The 19,285-nt window shown below is 45.6% G+C and overlaps 1 protein-coding gene across 2 annotated transcripts in view; it reads right to left on the reverse strand.

The window, feature by feature from the left end:
* The window catches only part of FCHSD2 (FCH and double SH3 domains 2), a 91,747-nt gene that overhangs the window by 9,816 nt on the left and 62,646 nt on the right, over positions 1 to 19,285 (reverse strand). The window contains exons 9-14 of one of the 2 annotated variants that reach the window (XM_088534995.1): positions 17,976 to 18,098; positions 16,479 to 16,574; positions 15,613 to 15,684; positions 10,764 to 10,880; positions 9,489 to 9,593; positions 381 to 542 (exon numbers count right to left, since the gene is read on the reverse strand). In XM_088534995.1, the coding sequence (XP_088391121.1) occupies positions 381 to 542; positions 9,489 to 9,593; positions 10,764 to 10,880; positions 15,613 to 15,684; positions 16,479 to 16,574; positions 17,976 to 18,098 (675 nt within the window). The remainder of the gene's footprint in view (positions 1 to 380; positions 543 to 9,488; positions 9,594 to 10,763; positions 10,881 to 15,612; positions 15,685 to 16,478; positions 16,575 to 17,975; positions 18,099 to 19,285) is intronic. The other variant, XM_088534996.1, reaches the window with a different exon arrangement.

Genomic DNA, 19,285 nt, shown 5'->3' on the forward strand with positions numbered 1-19,285 from the left:
CTTCCTCATCTTCGTGGCTCTGCCCTGGCCCCTCTCCAGCAGCTCCAGGTCCCTCTTGTCTCGGGGAGCCCAGAGCTGCCCCAATGCTCCAGTGCGGCCTCCCCAGAGCTGAGCAGAGGGGCAGGATCCCTCCCTCGGCCGCTGGCAACGCTCCTGCTGCAGCCAGGAGCCCATTGGCCTTCTTGGCCACCAGGGCACGTTGCTGCCTCATGGGCAACTTGGTGTCACCCAGGACTCCCAAATCCCTCTCATGGAGCTGCTTTCCAGCAGGTCAACCCCTAATCTGTGCTGGTGCCTGGGGTTACTCCTGCCCCAGCGCAGGACCCTGTTCCCCGTGGAAGCTCAGGAGGTCCCTCTCTGCCCAACGCTCGCGACGGTACCCGGTGCGAGGAGCCGTTGTTGGTCACGGACGGCAGGCTGGCCCAGCGCTCGTTCTCCAGCTCCTCCATCACCTGGTTCATGGCGCTTTTCAGCCACGTGTCCACCGAGACGCCGATCTGCTTGAGCAGATCCAGCCGCGCTTCCGCCTTCAGCTTGACAATCTGCGGGGGGAAAAGCACAAAATCAAGTATCAGCCCCCAAACGTCGCCACGATGAAACCAGCTCCCCGATCCCTCACGGAGGGACGAGGAGGCAGGACCACGCGGGCTCCCAAAAGCCACACACCGAGTCATGGGCAACAGCAGGAACACGGCGGAGTGCATGAGTTGTGCCCGTGTTTCCTTTCACAGCACTGTGTATTTTTAACGTGATTTTGCACTTTATCATCATTATTTTTAGTTTAAGAAGTCAGCAGGCAAATGAGAAACCTGAGCTGCGAGGTGAGTGCACCTGAAGCACCCATACGCAGGCACATTTTCAGTTTAAAAGTAATGGTTGGTGGGACTCGAAGCCTGTTTTAAAAATGGAAAATATTTGAACTTCTGTTATTTAGAGCCTGCTTAAAATAATGTGATTTCTGAAGGGCTGATGAACACCTAGAGGTGCGAACTAAGATGGAATAAATCCCCGTGTGGGCAGGGCCGCGTGCATGTGCCCTCCCACGTAATTAGGTCCTGGAGACCGACGGATGGGAGGAATCTGCTGGATATTTCCCATGGGAAAGGTCCGAGCCCCCTCACGCAGAAGGTCCCACTCCTCCATTGAAGCGGTTGGCAGGCGAGTGATTGATTTGCTCTGCAAATACCAGTCCTACACCCGAGGAAAGGGGGAAATCACGTGAAATACCTTGCTACGCCCGTCACTCTCCAAGCCCAAGGATGTACAAGGACGGAATAAACCCAGAGCTCGAGCCCGTATCGGCGTTTCTGGCCAGACCTTTAATGCTGGGGCGGCCCCGGCTCCAACTCAAACTTTCAGACACGAACGGAAGCGACACAGTAAAACCCTTCGCTGTGAGAAACCCCCTAAGCAAAACACTCCAGCAGGAGCTTTGGATTGGAGGTGCCCAAGGCCCCGCTCCGTTCACACGTCACCCCCTTCATGTTCCACAAATGCTTCTTCCAAACCACAAACGCTTGGAGTTTCATTCTCTGGCCGGCAAAGCGGAGAGGCCCTCGCGGCGCTGGGCCCGGCCTGCGCTTGGAGGATGTGGAACGCCTCTTACACTGAGCATCGATATGTGCGTTTGACTTTTAAATAATTATGCCAGTAGAGCAGGGTTAATGCTTGCCTACCTGTAAGATCTCCAGAGATCTCCAGAGCAGGAGACTCCACAGCCTCTCTGGGCAGCCTGTGCCAGGGCTCCGGCACCCTCACACCAAGGAAGTTCTTCCTCACATGGACATGGAGCTGCCTGGGCTTCAGCTTGGCCCCGGCACCCCTTGTCCTGGCACCGGCCACCACCCAGGAGAGTTTGGCCCCGTCCTCCCTGCACTCTCCCCTCAGGTCCTTGTCCATGTTGGTCACATCCCTCTCAGGCTGCTCCTCTCCAGGCTGGACAGGCCCCGCTCGCTCAGTCCTTCCTCACACGATGGCTGCTCTGGTCCCTTCCTCATCCTCGCTGCTCTAAGTGCTTCTTTCTGATGCACTTGGCCAGAAGTGATTGAAATCCTGGCAGGGGAAGAGACCTTCTCCCAGCGGCAGAGGGAAGTCTCTGCGGCGGCACCGCGGGCCAAAGAAGTCCGAGACATCCTCAAAAGAGCCGTGACGGCTCCCGGAGCCTTGTGGCTTCCAAAAGACCACAGATTTCCAGGTAAAAATTAAATAAGACTTCATCCGTTGACTTTCATTCTCAAGCTCACACACCTATGTGCGCTCTGCGTCCTGGCCAGGCAACCTCACCTCACGGAAGCTCTTAAAAGACTTCAAATTAAGTAACTGTTTCTATTTCCAACAAATATTTAATAACGAAACTAACAGTCATGATTACTAGTGACCGGTTCTGATTCAAGAGCTCTAACAGCTTCATCCTTCACTCATTTTTTTTGCAGGAATCGGCCACCCACCAAGTTTAGCAATGGTGTCCCGGGCGGCTCGTGCTTTCCCTGGGCTGTTCTCCTGCCTGAGCTGATGGGTTATGGAGATGAAAGGAAAACAACCCAGCTTAAAAACACCAACACAAACAGTGTTATCTATTTATCACACACCCATCCCTGCTCTCCATGGAAAAAGGCAGAGTTTTACTTGTTTTCTGCTCCAGGCTTCATGAAGGAAAGTGGTTAGGCCGGGATGAAGATCTCCAACGGCTTTGGTGGAGAAGACATTAAGCTGGAGCTCATCTACAGCCCACAGACACCACGGGCACAAGTGTTTGGAAGCTGTTGATCAAAGTGTTGGGGGAAAATAAAATGAGAAGTCTGTGTGAGTTCAGCTGATGTCAGCCCTTACCCAAGCAACCCCCGTCATCGGTCTTGATGGGCAGTCTAACCATGTTCAGACAAGGGTGGCCGAGCAGAGCAGCCGCCCAACTCAACTTTTGTTGACTATTATTTGTCATAAAACATGTTTTGGGGTGGAAAGCGATGCCAAAAAATCAGCCCCATGAGGGAAAAAAAAATCCCAGGCAATGTGGCATGCATCCAGTTTGGATTCTGAGGCTCTAATTGGCACCCAGCCTTGGAAAGGGGAGTGTGGTGGTATCTCCGCTGGCTTTAGAGCACAAACCTGCAATGCAGAGAATCACGAGGTGCCAGAGGCTGGAAAACCAGCTAGGACAGAAGCACGGAGCGATTTTTTTAGGCAGGACGACGGGCGTTTCTGCAAATATTTCTGCAAATATTCCAGCGGAGCTGCTTCACCTTGATTAACCTATTTCTCCTCTGAATTACACTGGTTTTGACCACGCTGAAAAACGCTGGACAAGTTTTGCCACAAGATTTAGAGAAGCTCTGAACTGAGCTCTGCTCTGGGCAGACGTCGGACTCACGATGTCCCCAGGTCCCTTCCAAGCTGAGCAGCCCATGGAAACCAGCCTGGATTCCTGCTGACACCCACCTTTCCAAAGGTGGAAACCACCACATCAACAAAAAAAGGCAGTAAGAAAAATCCATAAAACAGGCCGTGTTGATATTCCCGTAGCTTTAACTGCTACCCAAACCCTCTTGGAAAAACAAATATGCAAGATTATTAGAAAAAATAATTCCCACAGCAATGATTCTTCATATTGGCAAAATGAATCTGTGATTATTTGGTTATTATTTGCAGGGGTTTCCAGGGTGACTTATTCATTTGTGTCCATATAGAGCCATGCTTAGCTTTTGGACTACCTAGGGCCGTATAGAATATATACGAAGCAGAGTTCTTCAGCAGAGTGTTTCTTCCAGGCAACTTTAGGACCATCTCTCAGCATTAGCTCCAAAACACTTCCCTGTTTTTTCCTGCCCCTTCATCCTGTCAAATCCCTTCCTCTGTTGAATGCCCATTAATGAACAAATATTCCCTGCTATTATCAGCAAACGAGACAACCCAGTCTCCTAGAAACTTCCTTTCCCACCGTTTGCACCAGGCTGGTCAGGTTTGCCAGAAAACATTGAGAAATATTTAAGCCGGATCTGAGATTAATCCAGGATATCCCAGAAAAAAATAATTACTAAAATATAGGCCAAAAAATCTCAAATAATTTGATTTTTGCCACGTTGCAGGCAGAGGAACCAATGTTTGCGTTGACTTGGCGGCTCTGCCCATGCCCTCTCTCTGCTCGGCCTCCGCTTGCCGCAAGTTCCAAATTCCTGATCCGTGGGTGTCCCCGGGGACGGGTTTTTAGGCGATTCCTCAATGTGCCCAGGCGGAAGGACGAGCAGCTCATCCCGGTGTCCCACGGAGGGGACAATCTGCTGCCTTGGCGCGACGTTCCCAAACAGACATAGCCAAGGCGAAGCCGCCGACGGCAGCGTCTTCCCACCTCAACTTCCCTGTTGGACCCGTTATTCCATTCCATTATTTATTAGGTGAAAAATGGATTTCATCACCTTTCCTATGAGCAGAGAATCACACCGCTTAGGGCACCCGTGTAGGAAGACCCCATGCCAAGAAGAGCACAAATAATCCCCCGATGGCTGAAATATTAATGTCACCTCTGTGAGTTGCAGTAGGACCACCAGCTGCATCCAATAAATAGACCTGGTGGCACAAATCTGTAATAAATATTCACAACTGAATAGGAGGGGGAAAAAGCCCCCAGTTTATGATTACAAATGGGCCCGAGCGACGTTTGGTTTCCAAACAAATCAAATGAGGTAAACAGCAGCATAATGAGTCTTAATCAAATCTAATCTGGCGCAAACACTCTCTTGACGGTTGTAGATGTCCTAATTATGAGACAGAATTCCTCGCCCTATAATTAACTGGAAAAAAGGATTAATTACTGCGGAGGCCCCAGGACCTGCCTTGAACACAGACCTTGGAGCAAATGGGAAATCTCCCATCACCGTTAAATAAAATATTGCAGCCCTCAGATCAACGCTAGTCCTTGGTGATCCTCATTCCAGGCAATCGGAGCATCGGGAAAATGGGGGTCAAGTTGGCCGAACTCAAAGTTATAAAATGCCCAGCAAGCTTCCTTACTGTTGTCATGGAATTACACGAAAACAACCCCTTTTCCCCCAAAATAACTAAAATCTCGCAACTTTTCATACTTAAGAACAACCAAGAAGGTACAGCTATGGATTACAGTCACTGTGTGTCATCTTCATGTATGGATTTTACGGAAGCAACCTGATGTGAGCCCTGTTTTCCTCCACACTTTAATCAAGGAGTCTGCTCACGAGAAAGCCAGACGGGTTTGTGACCTTCTATCCCAGGGGGACACGAGAATTAATCAGCTGAGTTGTTAATGGGCCAATCTGGGGTTATATGTCCCTTCATCATCATGTGGAGGAGAAACTCACTGGTAACCAGGGTCCTTCAAAGTGTCCCATCATAGCCACATTTTTACTCAAAATTCCCTCAAATTGTGCCTGCTCCCACACTCTATGCTTAGATTTCCACAGTTCCTCCAAGACCTAGCTGAATTTGGGGTCTTCCAGGAGGAGGGGAAAGTGGTGAATAGATATTTGGACAACACATCCTGGAGAAACCAAGTCACCAGCAGGTATCTTCTGCTGTTCAACTGCCAGACCGCCTATGATGGTGCAACTTCATTCCTGCCTCTCTGATGGCTTCGGTGCCTGGTAAAAGGCTCTTTGCAGGTGGCTGCTCTGCAGATGTCCAGGGGAAAACGCTTCCAAGAGGAAGGCTGGAGTTTGGGGCCTGGATCAGAGCCCAGGACAAGATCATAGAATCATAGAATCACAGAATGCTGGAGGTTGGAAGGGACTTCTTGAGGTCATCTAGTTCAACCCCCTGCACACGCAGGGTCATCTAGAGCACATGGCACAGGACTGCGTCCAAGCGGGTTTGAAGATCTCCAGAGAAGGAGACTCCACAACCTCTCTGGGCAGCCTGTTCCAGGGCTCTGGCACCCTCACTGGCAAGAAATTTTTCCTTCAGTTCCTGTGGAACTTTTGGTGCTTCAGTTTGGGGCCATTTCCTCTAGTTCTGTCGGTGGCCACCAGTGAAAAGAGACCAGCACCATCCTCCTCACTGCCTCCCTTGAAGTACTTCTAGACACTGCTCAGGTCCCCTCTCAGCCTTCTCTTCTCCAGGCTGAACAGGCCCAGCTCCCTCAGCCTCTCCTCATAGGGCAGATGTTCCAGGCCCCTGATCATCCTTGTAGCCCTGCGCTGGACTCTCTCCAGCAGCTCCACATCCCTCTTGTACTGTGGAGCCCAGAACTGGACACAATACTCCAGATGTGGCCTCACCAGGGCTGAGTAGAGGGGCAGGATCCCCTCCCTCGACCTGCTGCAGACGCTCTTCTTAACGCACCCCAGGATCCCATTGGCCTTCTTGGCCACAAGGGCACACTGCTGCCTCATGATCAACTTGTCGTCCACCATGACACCTAGGTCTTTCTCCGCAGAGCTGCTCTCCAGAAGGTCGGTCCCCAGCCTGTGCTGGTGTCTGGGGTTATTCCTCCCCAGGTGCAGGACCTTGCACTTGGCCTTGTTGAATTGCATGAGATTCTTCACCACCCAGTTGTCCTGTTATCCTCCCTTCCCGAAACGATGGAGAAAAGCAGGAATAGGGCAGATGTGCCAGGGAAAAGCTCCACGTGTGCTGCAGTTACAAGCTAAGGACCTCAACACCCTCCCAGTAACGCAGCCTCCTTTTGGAAATATCATCCACGTGTTCCCGCTAGGAGCTTTCGGCCAAGGGTTGTTGCTCCAGATGTTGCATCCAGGTTCTCCTTCTCGGAGGAGTTTTCCTTTGATTTTACTTCGTGAGTTACATGAATCTTTTCTTTTTCTTTGCAAGGTGTAAGGCAGTCAACAAGGAACGAACGACGAGGCCTGGAAACAGGCTCGATTCACAGGAATCCCACCCAAAAGAACAGATTTTGTGCTTAAAATACTCAAAATGGTCCAAAATTGAGGAGTCACAGAACGCCCACCACGTTTCACTGCCAGACTTCCCATCCTACCTTAAAGCGCTTTGGAAACGGACTCTGTGCTGAAGCTTTTTATGGAACTCAGGGAGAAAAAGGCACATTTCCCTGCCATCTTCCCTTAAAAACATTAGTGACTCTCCTCTCTGAACCAAACCTGTTGCTTGACTGTCACTTCTGCTGCTTCTTTGGCAACTGCAAATTTCTTTCTCTCACTTGGCCGTCACTAATCCGAAGGAATGCAGCAAATGTTTGGCTTTCTCCTCCTGAAAAGCACTACTATTGCATTACAAAATAAAAGGGGCTCCTATTCAAAGCTTGCACGGTGTATTTTTCTGCTGGTAATATGTGTGGCAAAGCCTCTTTGCTAATTAATGGGCCTGAAACATCTCCAACGGTGCCACTTAAAGTGATGGGGACTGATCTGGACTGAAGCGAAAAGGCCATTCCTAAATAAAAGTTAAAAATCTTACAGCACTCGTATTTGGCTTTCTTAAAAACTATTCCATACTGTAAATATGCAGCAACATATAAAGGTTACAAAGTGGTTTACATACCTACCATTCAATTTTTTCTAATGTCTTTGAAATACTCGATAGAAAACAGTCATCAAAAGAGGAGGAAGAAAAAAGTCAGAGGCTCTGAGTCTGCTCAGGGTCAAGCACGTGGCTTTTTCTTCTGTTGCAGAAACAGAACATGTGTCAAATGTTATTTTAACTACAATATTTTAGCTACAATACACCAGCTAGCACTGAAAAAATAGGGAAATAGGACTTGGTTTTCTACCAAATACTGGAAAACACCTCTCAGGAAAAAGACATTCCAAAAAAATCACACTTTCTGCCCCTTCTGGATGCGGTTTGGTGTTCAGCAGGACACGTGGACATTGCTCTGAGCCCGTTTCTCGTTAGCTCTGAGACTCACGTGCTCTTTTCTTTTCTTCTCCCTATTTTTATGAATCACTTTCCTGATAGGGCACCTCCCTCCCAGGTTTTTCCTGACAAAGCCCTCTCCACCCCTCGACCTTTGGAAAAGACCATTTCCTTTTACAGCACCCAACAACATTTAACTCTTATCTGACAGCTTTTTTATTTATTGATGCATTTCCACTTTTGGGCACTTCTGCTTCTCAGTTAATTTTCTGTGGTCATGGCCAAGGGGACTTGTAATTTTGCTTTGGGCTCTGAGGCCTCTTATTCCTACCTTATTCCTAGACTTAAGGTCTAGGACGGATCCCCCTTTCACACTATTTTTATGCAAGAACTGTTTCTTCCTCCTCCTGTTTTTATTGCTTTCTGCTGCTGCTTTTCTTTTAATTTTCCCACATTCTCTGGCCTTTCGTGTTTAATCATCGACTCCAGCACCTCAGAGCACAGCTGGCTTGAAACAGTTACTTGGAACAAAACAGTGGCACATCTAAAAACATCTTTAGTTAATAGATCATATTACAAATTTGTTTTAAAAATGCTAACATTTATTACCCCAGCAGGAGGAATATTTTCTCTTTGGGTCTTCCAACCTCTCAAACGCCAAATCACATTCTTAATTACACCAGGTACTCTGAGCACCTACCAATAGGAGAAGCACTTCACTGAAATAATTACATTTGCTCTCGGGTTTTAATTAAGCAGCCCACTCAGCTGAAAACTAATAGATTGGTTCCTGTTGTTTCCAATTGGGTTTTGAATCACTGGCCATGAAAACAGTTAAGTTTTAGCCACCTAACACTGGCAATTGAGTATGGGGCTAGTTTATCTTTACTCGAGTGTCTGTCTTTACCCAGAACTGGTTTTATTACCCTCCATAACCTTGGCAAAAGCACCGCGGAGTAAAAGCACACAGAGATCCAAAGATGACTTCACAGGTTTTCTCGTCTACATTACAAATTAATTTGGATATTAAAAAAAAAAAAAGACTGGAGCAGAAGGCAGAGCACCATGTGGTAGTTGCTTCTAGAAGCCAAATAGAGACAACTTGGGCATAGAGACATAATCATCATTTTCTGGTATCAGCTCCTTCAGGCACAAGGAAACTACCGAGCTAGAAATGGTTTTTTTTCTCTCTATAACTTTTGACAAAGCCCCTAAAGCCTGTGATTTTTTGATCTTGACACAATAGAAGAAAGAGTAGCAAGTTTAATCGCTCTTCATCAGGAAGATTATTTTAATATGGCTCTTCTAGGCTCTCGAATCTTTCATTAGGTTGATTCAGTGATTTGAGAGGTACAAAATCAAGGGGAAAAAAAACGACATCTTAAAATTCCCCACTGCTTTGATGCTAAAAGCTGACATTTCCATGCACAAAATTCAGCAGCTGTAACATGTCCTGCTGCAGAAAGAAGCTGAACATAATATAAAATATATAAAATATAATATAAAATATTATATTAATATTATTATATTATTATATTTATTATATAATATATAATATATTATATTATATTATTATATTTATATTATTATATTATTATATTTATATTATAATATAAAATATATTATATTATATATATATATATAAAATATAAAATATAATATAAAATAATATAAAATAACTGGAGTCTCACCTCAGCCTTGCGAATACTCTCTCTGGCTTCATCTATTTTCTGCTCCAGTTCCGCACGGGTTTGCTCCGACATCACGGGCCCGTGACACTCCAGCTCCTCCAGTGTCTGTCAAACATGAGAAAAACACATCACGGGGTCAACATTTGCTCATAAACCGTCTGCGTGGTCAATATTTGGGACCATCTACTGAAATTCTTATAGATATTACTGTATTGTTCGTGTGTTTGTGTTATTACGTAACATTTAAGTGTTTATTACTCACATGGACTCTCTGGAGTTGAAAAGACCCCTAAAGCTCAAAATTTATATATTGCTTCCTACAGTTAATACATCCATGATGTAGGGGACATAAGGGACTTGCTGAAACTTGAGTGTGCACACAAGTCCCACAGTGTACAATGGAGATGGGGCTGTAAATTAACAGCAATGGAAAAGGAGCAGTAACTTCACATTTACACGGGAATAACAGAATATTAGGAGTCAACGTTCAACGAGTCAATGATTTTTAGGGGTTGCTAATGTGGCTGCTGGAGCATGTCCCACCGAAGAAGGAAAGATAAATAAGGTGTCTCCTTGAGCATCTCCAGCAGGTCAAGGGAGGGGATCCTGCCCCTCTACTCAGCCCTGCTGAGGCCACATCTGGAGTATTGTGTCCAGTTCTGGGCTCCACAGTACAAGAGGGATGTGGAGCTGCTGGAGAGAGTCCAGCGCAGGGCTACGAGGATGATCAGGGGCCTGGAACATCTGCCCTATGAGGAGAGGCTGAGGGAGCTGGGCCTGTTCAGCTGGAGAAGAGAAGGCTGAGAGGGGACCTGAGCAGTGTCTAGAAGTACCTCAAGGGAGGCAGTGAGGAGGATGGTGCTGGCCTCTTTTCACTGGTGGCCACCGACAGAACTAAAGAAAACGGCCACAAACTGAAACACCCAAAGTTCCACAGGAACTTAAGGAAAAATTTCTTGCCAGTGAGGGTGCCAGAGCACTGGAACAGGCTGCCCAGAGAGGTCGTGGAGTCTCCTTCTCTGGAGATCTTCAAACCCGCTTGGACGCAGTCCTGTGCCACGTGCTCTAGGTGACCCTGCGTGTGCAGGGGGTTGGACTAGATGACCTCTAGAGATCCCTTCCAACCTTAAGCATTCTGTGATTCTATGAAGGCAGGTGCCCTAGAGAGAAAATAGGACAAAAAGCCTCATTCCTCGGTGCTTCCAGCAGCTCCTATTTGCTGTGGCGGGGGGCTGCAACAAATCCCACCGGTGATGCGGTGTTTTTCGCACCTACCCGCTGGCTGTGGACGATGTTCTTGTGCTCCCGCGCGACGCGCGTTGCCCATTTCCTGGCCTCCTTGTTGAGGCTGTGCTCTTCGGTGGTTCCAGTTTCCGATTCCAGTTGTCGGCTCTGGAACAGAGAGCGACAGGAGAGCGAGTTACGATGCCGACCCGGGGCTACCTCTGTGGGTAGGACAATATCCGACTGTTTGAGAACCCTCCCTTGGATTTATGAGCCTGCAATCCGGTTTCATGCAAACTAGGCGAGTTTCGACAAACACAACTCTCTGCCTTATGAACTTTGCCAAGATCTCATGCTATGGAAGAGCAGCCATGAAGGCAAATCAAAGTCCAGGAGAACTTGTGCTGGCTCAGGGAAACCAGCCTCGCCGTGGGCCCGAAGGCCAAAGGCAATGAAACAATTCCCAAGGAATGGAACCCAAATATTATTTCACCAAGACTCTTCCAGGAGATGAAGAACGATGAGCCAAGGGACTCGCCTTGAATCTGGGATCAACATTCACTCTAGGAAGCAGAGACAGCAGCTTAGGCGCGATGCAAGGAGCCACTGGGGCTCATCCACCTGATTTTTGACCAAATCATCACACCATCCATTTGTTTAGAATAAAACAACCTTTTCTCTGTCCCCCGAGATAATTTAATCTGCAGGACAGGAAGGCCAATTCACACTTTCTCATCTTGCTCCATATTATGTCTGCTTCTATTGCACTTTAGTAAACAAAAAAATAAATCCTCTCCCTCCAGGGACGCTGAAGCAAGAGGCCAAAGTCCTCTATTTTGCACATACTGAACAGCACTGATTTGGAAAACTGAGACAAATTCTGCAATAATTAAAGACTGAAACCACTCCCTGCTGCTGAGTGACTCTTCAGGGTCACAAATCCCTCAACGTTGTCTCTGCCCCATAAAACACCCTGAGTTTTCGCTGTTCCCACTGGTGTTGCTTCTCCTGAGCATCTCATTTCCATCAGGACCAAACAGCCTCTGCCTCAACGGCCTGACACCATTTTGTGTTATCCCACATGTGCTTCTGGTTTTTAATCTATTTATTAAAAGTGCTTGACGGGAAAAACGAACGCAAACCTTGCAGCTATTCCTAAGGGCATGCTAAAATAAATACGTGGTTATTGGATAGGAGTGGTTTATTAGTTATTAATTTATCTGCTGGAGGCACCAAAGGCAAAAGTTGGGGAACCAGTGTCTGGCCTGAAGCTGATGCCCGAGGTATTAATGCACTTAGTATTGATGTATTTTTAGTTGAAACCTGGGGGAAGACAGAGAAAACAACGGGCATTGCAAGGGAAGGACATGAAATGGAGGGGAGACAGTAAAGCCCAGGAATTGGATGATCTCCATGGATGGAGATTCCAGGTCTAAAGGGGAAGAGGGCAGTTCTGAGTCTACATGGCCCATTGCCGAGGTGAGATGGTGGCACTGCCTGCTGTCCTACCCATCTCCTGGAACCTTAGCGGTTCTCCTGCAAAACTCCACGTTTAGGGCTCGTTTATGTGGGTTTGGGACAGGGATTTTAGGTAGCGACAAGGTGTCTCATGTGAATGAATCTCGTCCCAAAAGGAGGAGAACAAATCCACGTATCACGGCCGAGGAATGAGACCGAGCCAAACTACCTGAGCTCAAAGAACTTTGTGTTTTCCTCTCCTTGCTCAGATTGCTTCTTTTTTTTAAGAAAAAAAATGGCTCTGGAGCCTGAAAACAGTATTCTTTTTCTAGACCTCAAAAAATGTTCATTTCAACCAAGGAAAAACGTAGGAAATGTTTCTTGCATGCAAACCACTCACATGAAACACACCTCAAAGCACGGGCAGCTCTTCTGAAAAAGCTCCAGCCAAGGGGAGCCCGATGCAGCGCGGAGCTGCGCGCAGGATATGCATGACCTTTTCTTCACATAACAGCTAAAACCATCACTTTTAAGGAAATCGTTAGATTTCTGTAGTCAATTTAGGGTTTTTTTCTATTATAGTTGAACTCACTCAGTTTTAGTTGAACCAGGGGTGAGTTCTGACTGCCTTGCACTTCAGGCCTCATCCCTTATCTTTTAAAAACCCTAAAATACTCCGTTGTTATCAGGCTACATGACCCTGCAGGGCAGGTGCAGAAGGAGAAGGAACTTCCCATGGGCAGGAGGTAAAGAAAATAATTGCATTTAAACTCAGCACAAAGGAAAAAAAGATGGTTCTGGGCTATCTGAAAGAGGTAAAAAGGGGCCTGGGCCTTTCCTGCATCATTTGGACTGAAAAATACTCCTTGCTCAAGGCTTAAATGACTACGTTGTGTTCGATTTCTGTGATTAATAAAGCTGGGCTTTGCAAATCTTTGTTTTCCTTTCTCATCTTTTACTGTAAAAGCTTTAAATCTTCTCCTGGAAATGAATTCCGTAACGATTTCCGCGCAGAGCAGCTCCCAAACCCGCACGGTGCTCTGCTGGGATGAGAAACACACAAGAAACATGAGGAAAAAAGGGTCTATCAGTGAGTAAAGGAAAAGGACATTTGGAATCAACCTTCATGGAGCCTGATCTGACTTCCCGGATGGTTTCTAAGCAGCTGCTTTGCTCACATAGGGCTTATTTATGTGGCGATCATTTTTCCCCAAAGCTTTTATTCCACGGATATTAATTTATTTAAATACGGAGAGCAAGCATCAAATATTTACGTTCCATAATTCCACAGGACAAAATAAACAGTTAAGTTTATTAAAGTTTAAAGTATTTTAAGCATTAACTATTTTAAAAGTATTTTAAAATATTTAAATCTATGTAAGATGAAGGAAGTTTGAAGGATATTTTAAAAGTCAAACGTTGCACCTGGACGCAAGCACAGAAAGCCACGAAAGCTGAAGGGGCGTAAATTAAAGGGTGTTAATTGGGGCCCCTCGTTGCTTCTGATGTAGGAATTTCAACCTACTTTTAGGAGGCTGCTTTAGGCAACGGGCTGGGAATCGTCGTCGCAGGGAACGCGCGGATGGAAAACAGGAAAGAGCCGGAGCTCCGAGTATCCGCTGCTGCCCTCCAGCTTCATGGATGTGCTTGTTGCCACTGCTCTCTTTTTTTCTTTTTTGTGGAATAACATGCAATTCAAGGAAAAGAATCTTTTCCAAACAGGAAATCTAGAAAAGCTGGCTAATTTCCTTTTTTTTGGCCATGTTTTTATAGATAGGCTTATCTATCAGGCATGGGACAGTGTGTTTGCAACGCGACAGATTTCTGCAGCCTTAATAAATATCACTTTTAGGATTAAACTGTCACGACGCCAGCTATAAAGGTCTCTGCGTGTGCTCAGTGTCAGCAGGATCTTTCTTCTTGTAAGGCTAAAAGGATGCCCAAAGATTGTCTTTTTTTTGTAATCCTGCTCTTCACAAAGGCCCAATCCATCTTCTGAATTCATTCACGGGAAGGATTAAAGCTGGTTGGGAATTTCTAAGTTATTCCTTGGCTAAGCTCTTTTTTTTAAAAAAAATGCTGTTTTGTGGAGGGGTTATTATTCTTATTATTAATGTATATTCATCAAAATTAACCTTGAAGCAATTTCAATATTTTAGGAACATCAGCACGTGTTCACGTCAAAGCAATTTCATAGCTAATGGGGAAAAAATGGCTAATTGCTGTAAAACATTTGGTAATGAATTTCTCTTTAGGGGAGTGTGATGGTGGTGGGGAAACATCCAAAGGTTGAATATGCGATTTTATACCTACTTATCTTGGAAAACTGTCTCGTCTCCAATTCCGAATCCATGTTGTTTACAGCATCTTGCAGCCTTCAAATTTGCTACTTTTTCACTACACAAATGCTGAAACACTCCAAGTTTGGGCCCCAGACACACTTAGCAAGCATTAAATCAGAACACAGGTCACAATTTGTCCGTTGAAAGCTCTGATATCAAATGATTATTTGATTTGACTGATAAATCACTTTGCTTGCGATTCTTCAATGTTTTTAGCGTGAAAATGTTCATGCACATCCCACTCACCCAAAAAGCCACCTGATAATTTATTACAGCTCGTCTACAGTGCAAATGTGTGGCAAAAGAATGCTTGATAGCTGTTATTAAATGGAAGAGGTGCAATCGGGGAGAAAACAGAGCTTTTCTGCCAAATTCCAAAGCCAAATCCTCACCAAAAATGCTTTTGCTGGGAGAAGCGTAACCCAATTTCCCAATTGGATCCTGCTGGATGAGAATCGTTACTTGGATCAGGAGGAAGCTTGAAGGGCTCTTGTTTTTTGGGCCAAGTGTGCGAAGTGCTAGAAGCTCCAAAAAAAGGCAGAGCATTGGAGAAATAGGGTAAATCCAAAGCTCACGTGGGCTGGGTGGTGAAGACCACAGGAGGTGCTGAGACATCTCTAGACGTGAAGCACCTTGTGCCTTCCCAAGATACCACCCCAGTGCCACGCGAAGAACCCTCCGAATTTGTCATTTTTTAAAAAGATGGTAAAAAGAGCGAATTACAGATCTGTTTCACACGGGGAGAGCCCTCCAGAAAAACAGAAAGGAAACCAAATTCAATTAGCGACGGGACTGTGCTTCGTTAGCGCGTATTAACGGCTTCCAGTTGTTAGAGAAGCTTCCTCGCGCGCCCATCGCCGTCTCGAGCTGTGAAATTTAAATTCACGCCCCAAAAAAGATTAGAATATCAATTACAAGCGCCGTGTTGCTTTATGCTCTTGTTTTATGCTAACTTAAGGCATGTTACGGCTAAAGGGTGGGTTTTGTGATTATTTTTTAATATCTAGATGTTCTGCATTCTGTTGCCACCTCCACGCCGTGGTCCCGTACACGTTGGTGACAGCAGCACCGTGAGGCTCGTGGCAAATGGGAGCAGATACCTCTGCTATTGTCATTCTCATAGCACTGACTGGAGAGGGCTCAATATCCACCAGCTGCACCGCGTTAAAGCTCTGGAGGCAAAGAGGGCACAAAGAGGAAAACACAGAGCAAGGGTTAGAAAAGGCAACACAAAGAGGTTAGAAAAGCTCTGCTCGCTGCAGGACAGACAACCTAGAAACACACGTAATTATTTACTTCAGATAAAGCAGCTGGGAGCAACCTTAGAACCACATTTTGTTAAGGAAAGATGAGTGTGTTGTAGCTGTTACGTAAAATCACTGCGGATCCATTAGGTTTCCACTGAAAGAGCTGCTGCCATTAATCACTCAAGCTGCAGGCCGGGACATTTCCACCCGTGTCAGTTTATTAAATATGAATTCAAGTAATAAAACGGGGCACGGGGTTAATTTCTTCAAAGCTAGACGGGTTTTAAATCGTTTTTTTGTTAAGAACAGTGTTAGCAGCGTTGCTGGGACATCAATCACTGGGTTTAAAGTGCTGTTGGGAAGTGTATTTGCACCCTCTGATTTCCTTCAGTTCATTAGTGTTTGCTGTGCAAGTGATGCACGTCCTGGAACAGCATTTTCAGAGATTTCATTCTGGAAAGCAGCATTTTACCCACATTCTTTCTAAATGAGAAGTATTGGTATGTATCCATAGACATTCCTTGAGTGAATCACAGGCAAACGGGCGTTTTATTTGGTGCAGCATCCTTCAATCTTTAAGCTACTTTTCTCCTCCAAAACCCCAGCCTGAGGGACACATGTTGGGACACTGGGGAGCACTATTTTTGCATCCTGCTGTAAGGGAGGTGTTGGAAAAGGAGCAAGAGGGAATAAAGCAGAGCGCTGAGCAGGGGCCTTACGGTGTCGCTGTCGCAGGGCTGGAACTGGAAGGGCTGCGGCTTGTGAAACACGGAGTTTTCTTGCAGGAAGAGCTGCAGGTTGTAATCCCGCACCACCTGCAAAGAAAGAGAGGCAGGGTGGGTTCCTCTGCAAACTGTGAACCACTAGACACAGGCTACAATCGGCGCAGGGGGACACCGGAGCTGGAGCAACACCTGGAAGGCACCAAAATCCCATTTCCTCAGCTTTGTTCCCAAAGGAAAGAGAGATCCAGGCACTGAGCAAGAGCACCCACAGTTACTCCTGGTTCTTCACACTGAGAGCCAAGGACCCGACATAGATCCACCATTAACCAAGCCCCAAAATACCACGACAGCAAAATACAGGAAATAACAACCACCAAATATACAGGTATGTGGTATGGAGTGTCACTCCCATGAGCAATCTTCTATATTCTCATGGATAACTTCTTGTATGGAGTTATTTCTTAAACACCACAAACATTATTTGGAATAAGGGAGGTAAAAATCAGTTTGAAAATGCATCTCTCTGTATTGTGTGGAGTTACTGAAATACTGAATTGCAAAAAACACCGTCACTCCCACTAAATAATAATAATAATAATCGTTATCATCATCATTATCATCATCTCCAGGGTTTTTTTTTTTTCATTTTCTTCTTTTAAAAGGCCTCAGAAAAGGCACAAATTTACCCAGCAGTTATTGTATAATGAATGCATTGTATAGCTGTGTATGTAGATAGGATTTGGCACAGGATTTGATGCCAGGCAGGAATTACACACCTAAAGAAATGTGAGTGTGAAGGACGAAGTAAAAGCAGGAGACGACAGACCTGATTTCACATCGTCCACTGCTCTGCCAGGTCAAATAAAACATTTAAACCAGCTTCAGTTAAAAAAGAGGGCGAAAAAATGTGTAGTTACTGAAGATAGGACAGGGCCTGTACTAGAAAATTTCAGACAAAGATGCTTTTTCAGTTATTTTACAAAATATATTTTCACAATGGAGATCTAACTCATTTTGTTTCCAAGAAAAGGCATCTTAATGAGAACCCCCATGAGAAATTTTCCTTGAAAGGCAGAAGATTTAGTTAGGAATAAGGGCAGGTCTCTCATAGCGTCGTGTTAAGGGCAGCAAATAAATACCCTGGAGTTTCTGCACTGCATTTTTACCCATTATTAGAAAGGAAATAAAAGCAACTTCCAGGCAACACAAGATGCTCAGGATCAAACAGCAACTTTTGCAAGGGAATTCCCAGTTATTGAGGAATTCACTGTTATTGTGCACTTATATATAAGTATGCCCAAATACACAACCGAAGCATTTCTGTGCACATGAGCTATGTGGAAAATGTCATTTTTAGCTCACTAATTAACTAGGTAGCTATACTTAATGACCCTTCAGCTTTGGCATTATTTTAGAAGCCAACCTTAAATTTGAGGACTTACCCATGGTGCGAGGATGCAGCTACAAAGGGTGGTTCCAGGGAAAACTTACCCTGCTGGAAGTCTCCAGGAGGAACTGGAAGGTGTTTTGCACAGCTTGACACGTCTCGAGCTCAGTCCTGCTGAATGCCATTAAATAATCCTTGAGGTGATCGTAGACGTTTCCATCCAGAGCCTAGGAGAAGAGGGAAAGAATTCAGGAAAAGCAGGAAGAACTTGGCAACTTGCTTCACTCGTAGTCACGTAGGGATCCTTTAAGTCACTCATATTCAGTGTTTTTAAAGCCTGCTCCTGCTCCAGCCATGGGAATAGGTGTTGGATGGCCCAGTTCCACGTTGGATAGGAAGGAAGGGCTTCATTTCCATTAGATGGCACCACTGAGCACCTCAATAACATCACCTTATCAAAGGATTTCCATCCACTTGGGAAAAATATCCATAACTGTTTGTTGAGGGCGGGTTCGGATCTGGGAATTACCTTAGGGATATCTTATTTCTGTAGAGAAAGGGATGGAGGAATCCGAGGCATCCGCAGCTCCCAAAATCACCACGCGCCACCCTTGAAATGACATAACCCGGGCCCTTAATATCAGGGCACTATTTGCTCATTAACCAATGCTAATCAATACAGAGGGTTTAGTGCAAGCCCCCTGCTAATTTACAAGTGAGTGGCACTTAATTTCATTTATGTTTTATGGGTCAATGCAGTAAATACCTGATTTCAATGAATTAAAGGACGCGCTGGCACTGGTTTGTGCAAACCCTAAGAAATAGCTCGGGCTCCAGCAAGAATTAAAGCCCATTCAAGCGGCCACCACAAAAACCTGCTGGGTTAGGGTAGAATGAAAGATATTTGGATACGTTGATGGGAATTTCCCATGAGGAAGAGGTGATGGAAAAGAAAAAAGCAAAGCACCAAATCCCCAAATCCTAACGCACGTTACTGCGGTGCAAGAGCATCCGTTCCCTTCCCGCTTTCTATTCCAAGCAGCCTGAAGAAACCTGGATGTCAAAGCACCTTTGCCAATGCAAAAAGGGAAATGAGATTAAAAGAAAACCTGTCATCTGCAGAGCTTTAGATTAAATTAAATAACACGGCGTGCTGTTGTGCAAGAATGGGATGAAAAAGGCTTTGAGGGGATCGTTTCTTATCGGTGATTCCGTTATTGAAAGGGGAAAATTCCTCTGCGCGGGTCACAGTATGATCAGGTGGAAGGACAGATGAGGACGAAGAGAAATCAAAATTATTAGCAGGAATCATGGATAAACCATCAAACAAAATGGATTTTTTATTAAAACATACTAGACAGACCATTCAGGATGTAGGGGAGATATTTTAAGCATTGGGTAAAAGACATTTTAC

The sequence above is a fragment of the Tinamus guttatus genome, unplaced genomic scaffold (assembly GCF_059628265.1).
Source record: "Tinamus guttatus ecotype Peru unplaced genomic scaffold, ASM5962826v1 Tinamus_guttatus_pri_ptg000602l, whole genome shotgun sequence".
NCBI lineage: Eukaryota > Metazoa > Chordata > Aves > Tinamiformes > Tinamidae > Tinamus > Tinamus guttatus.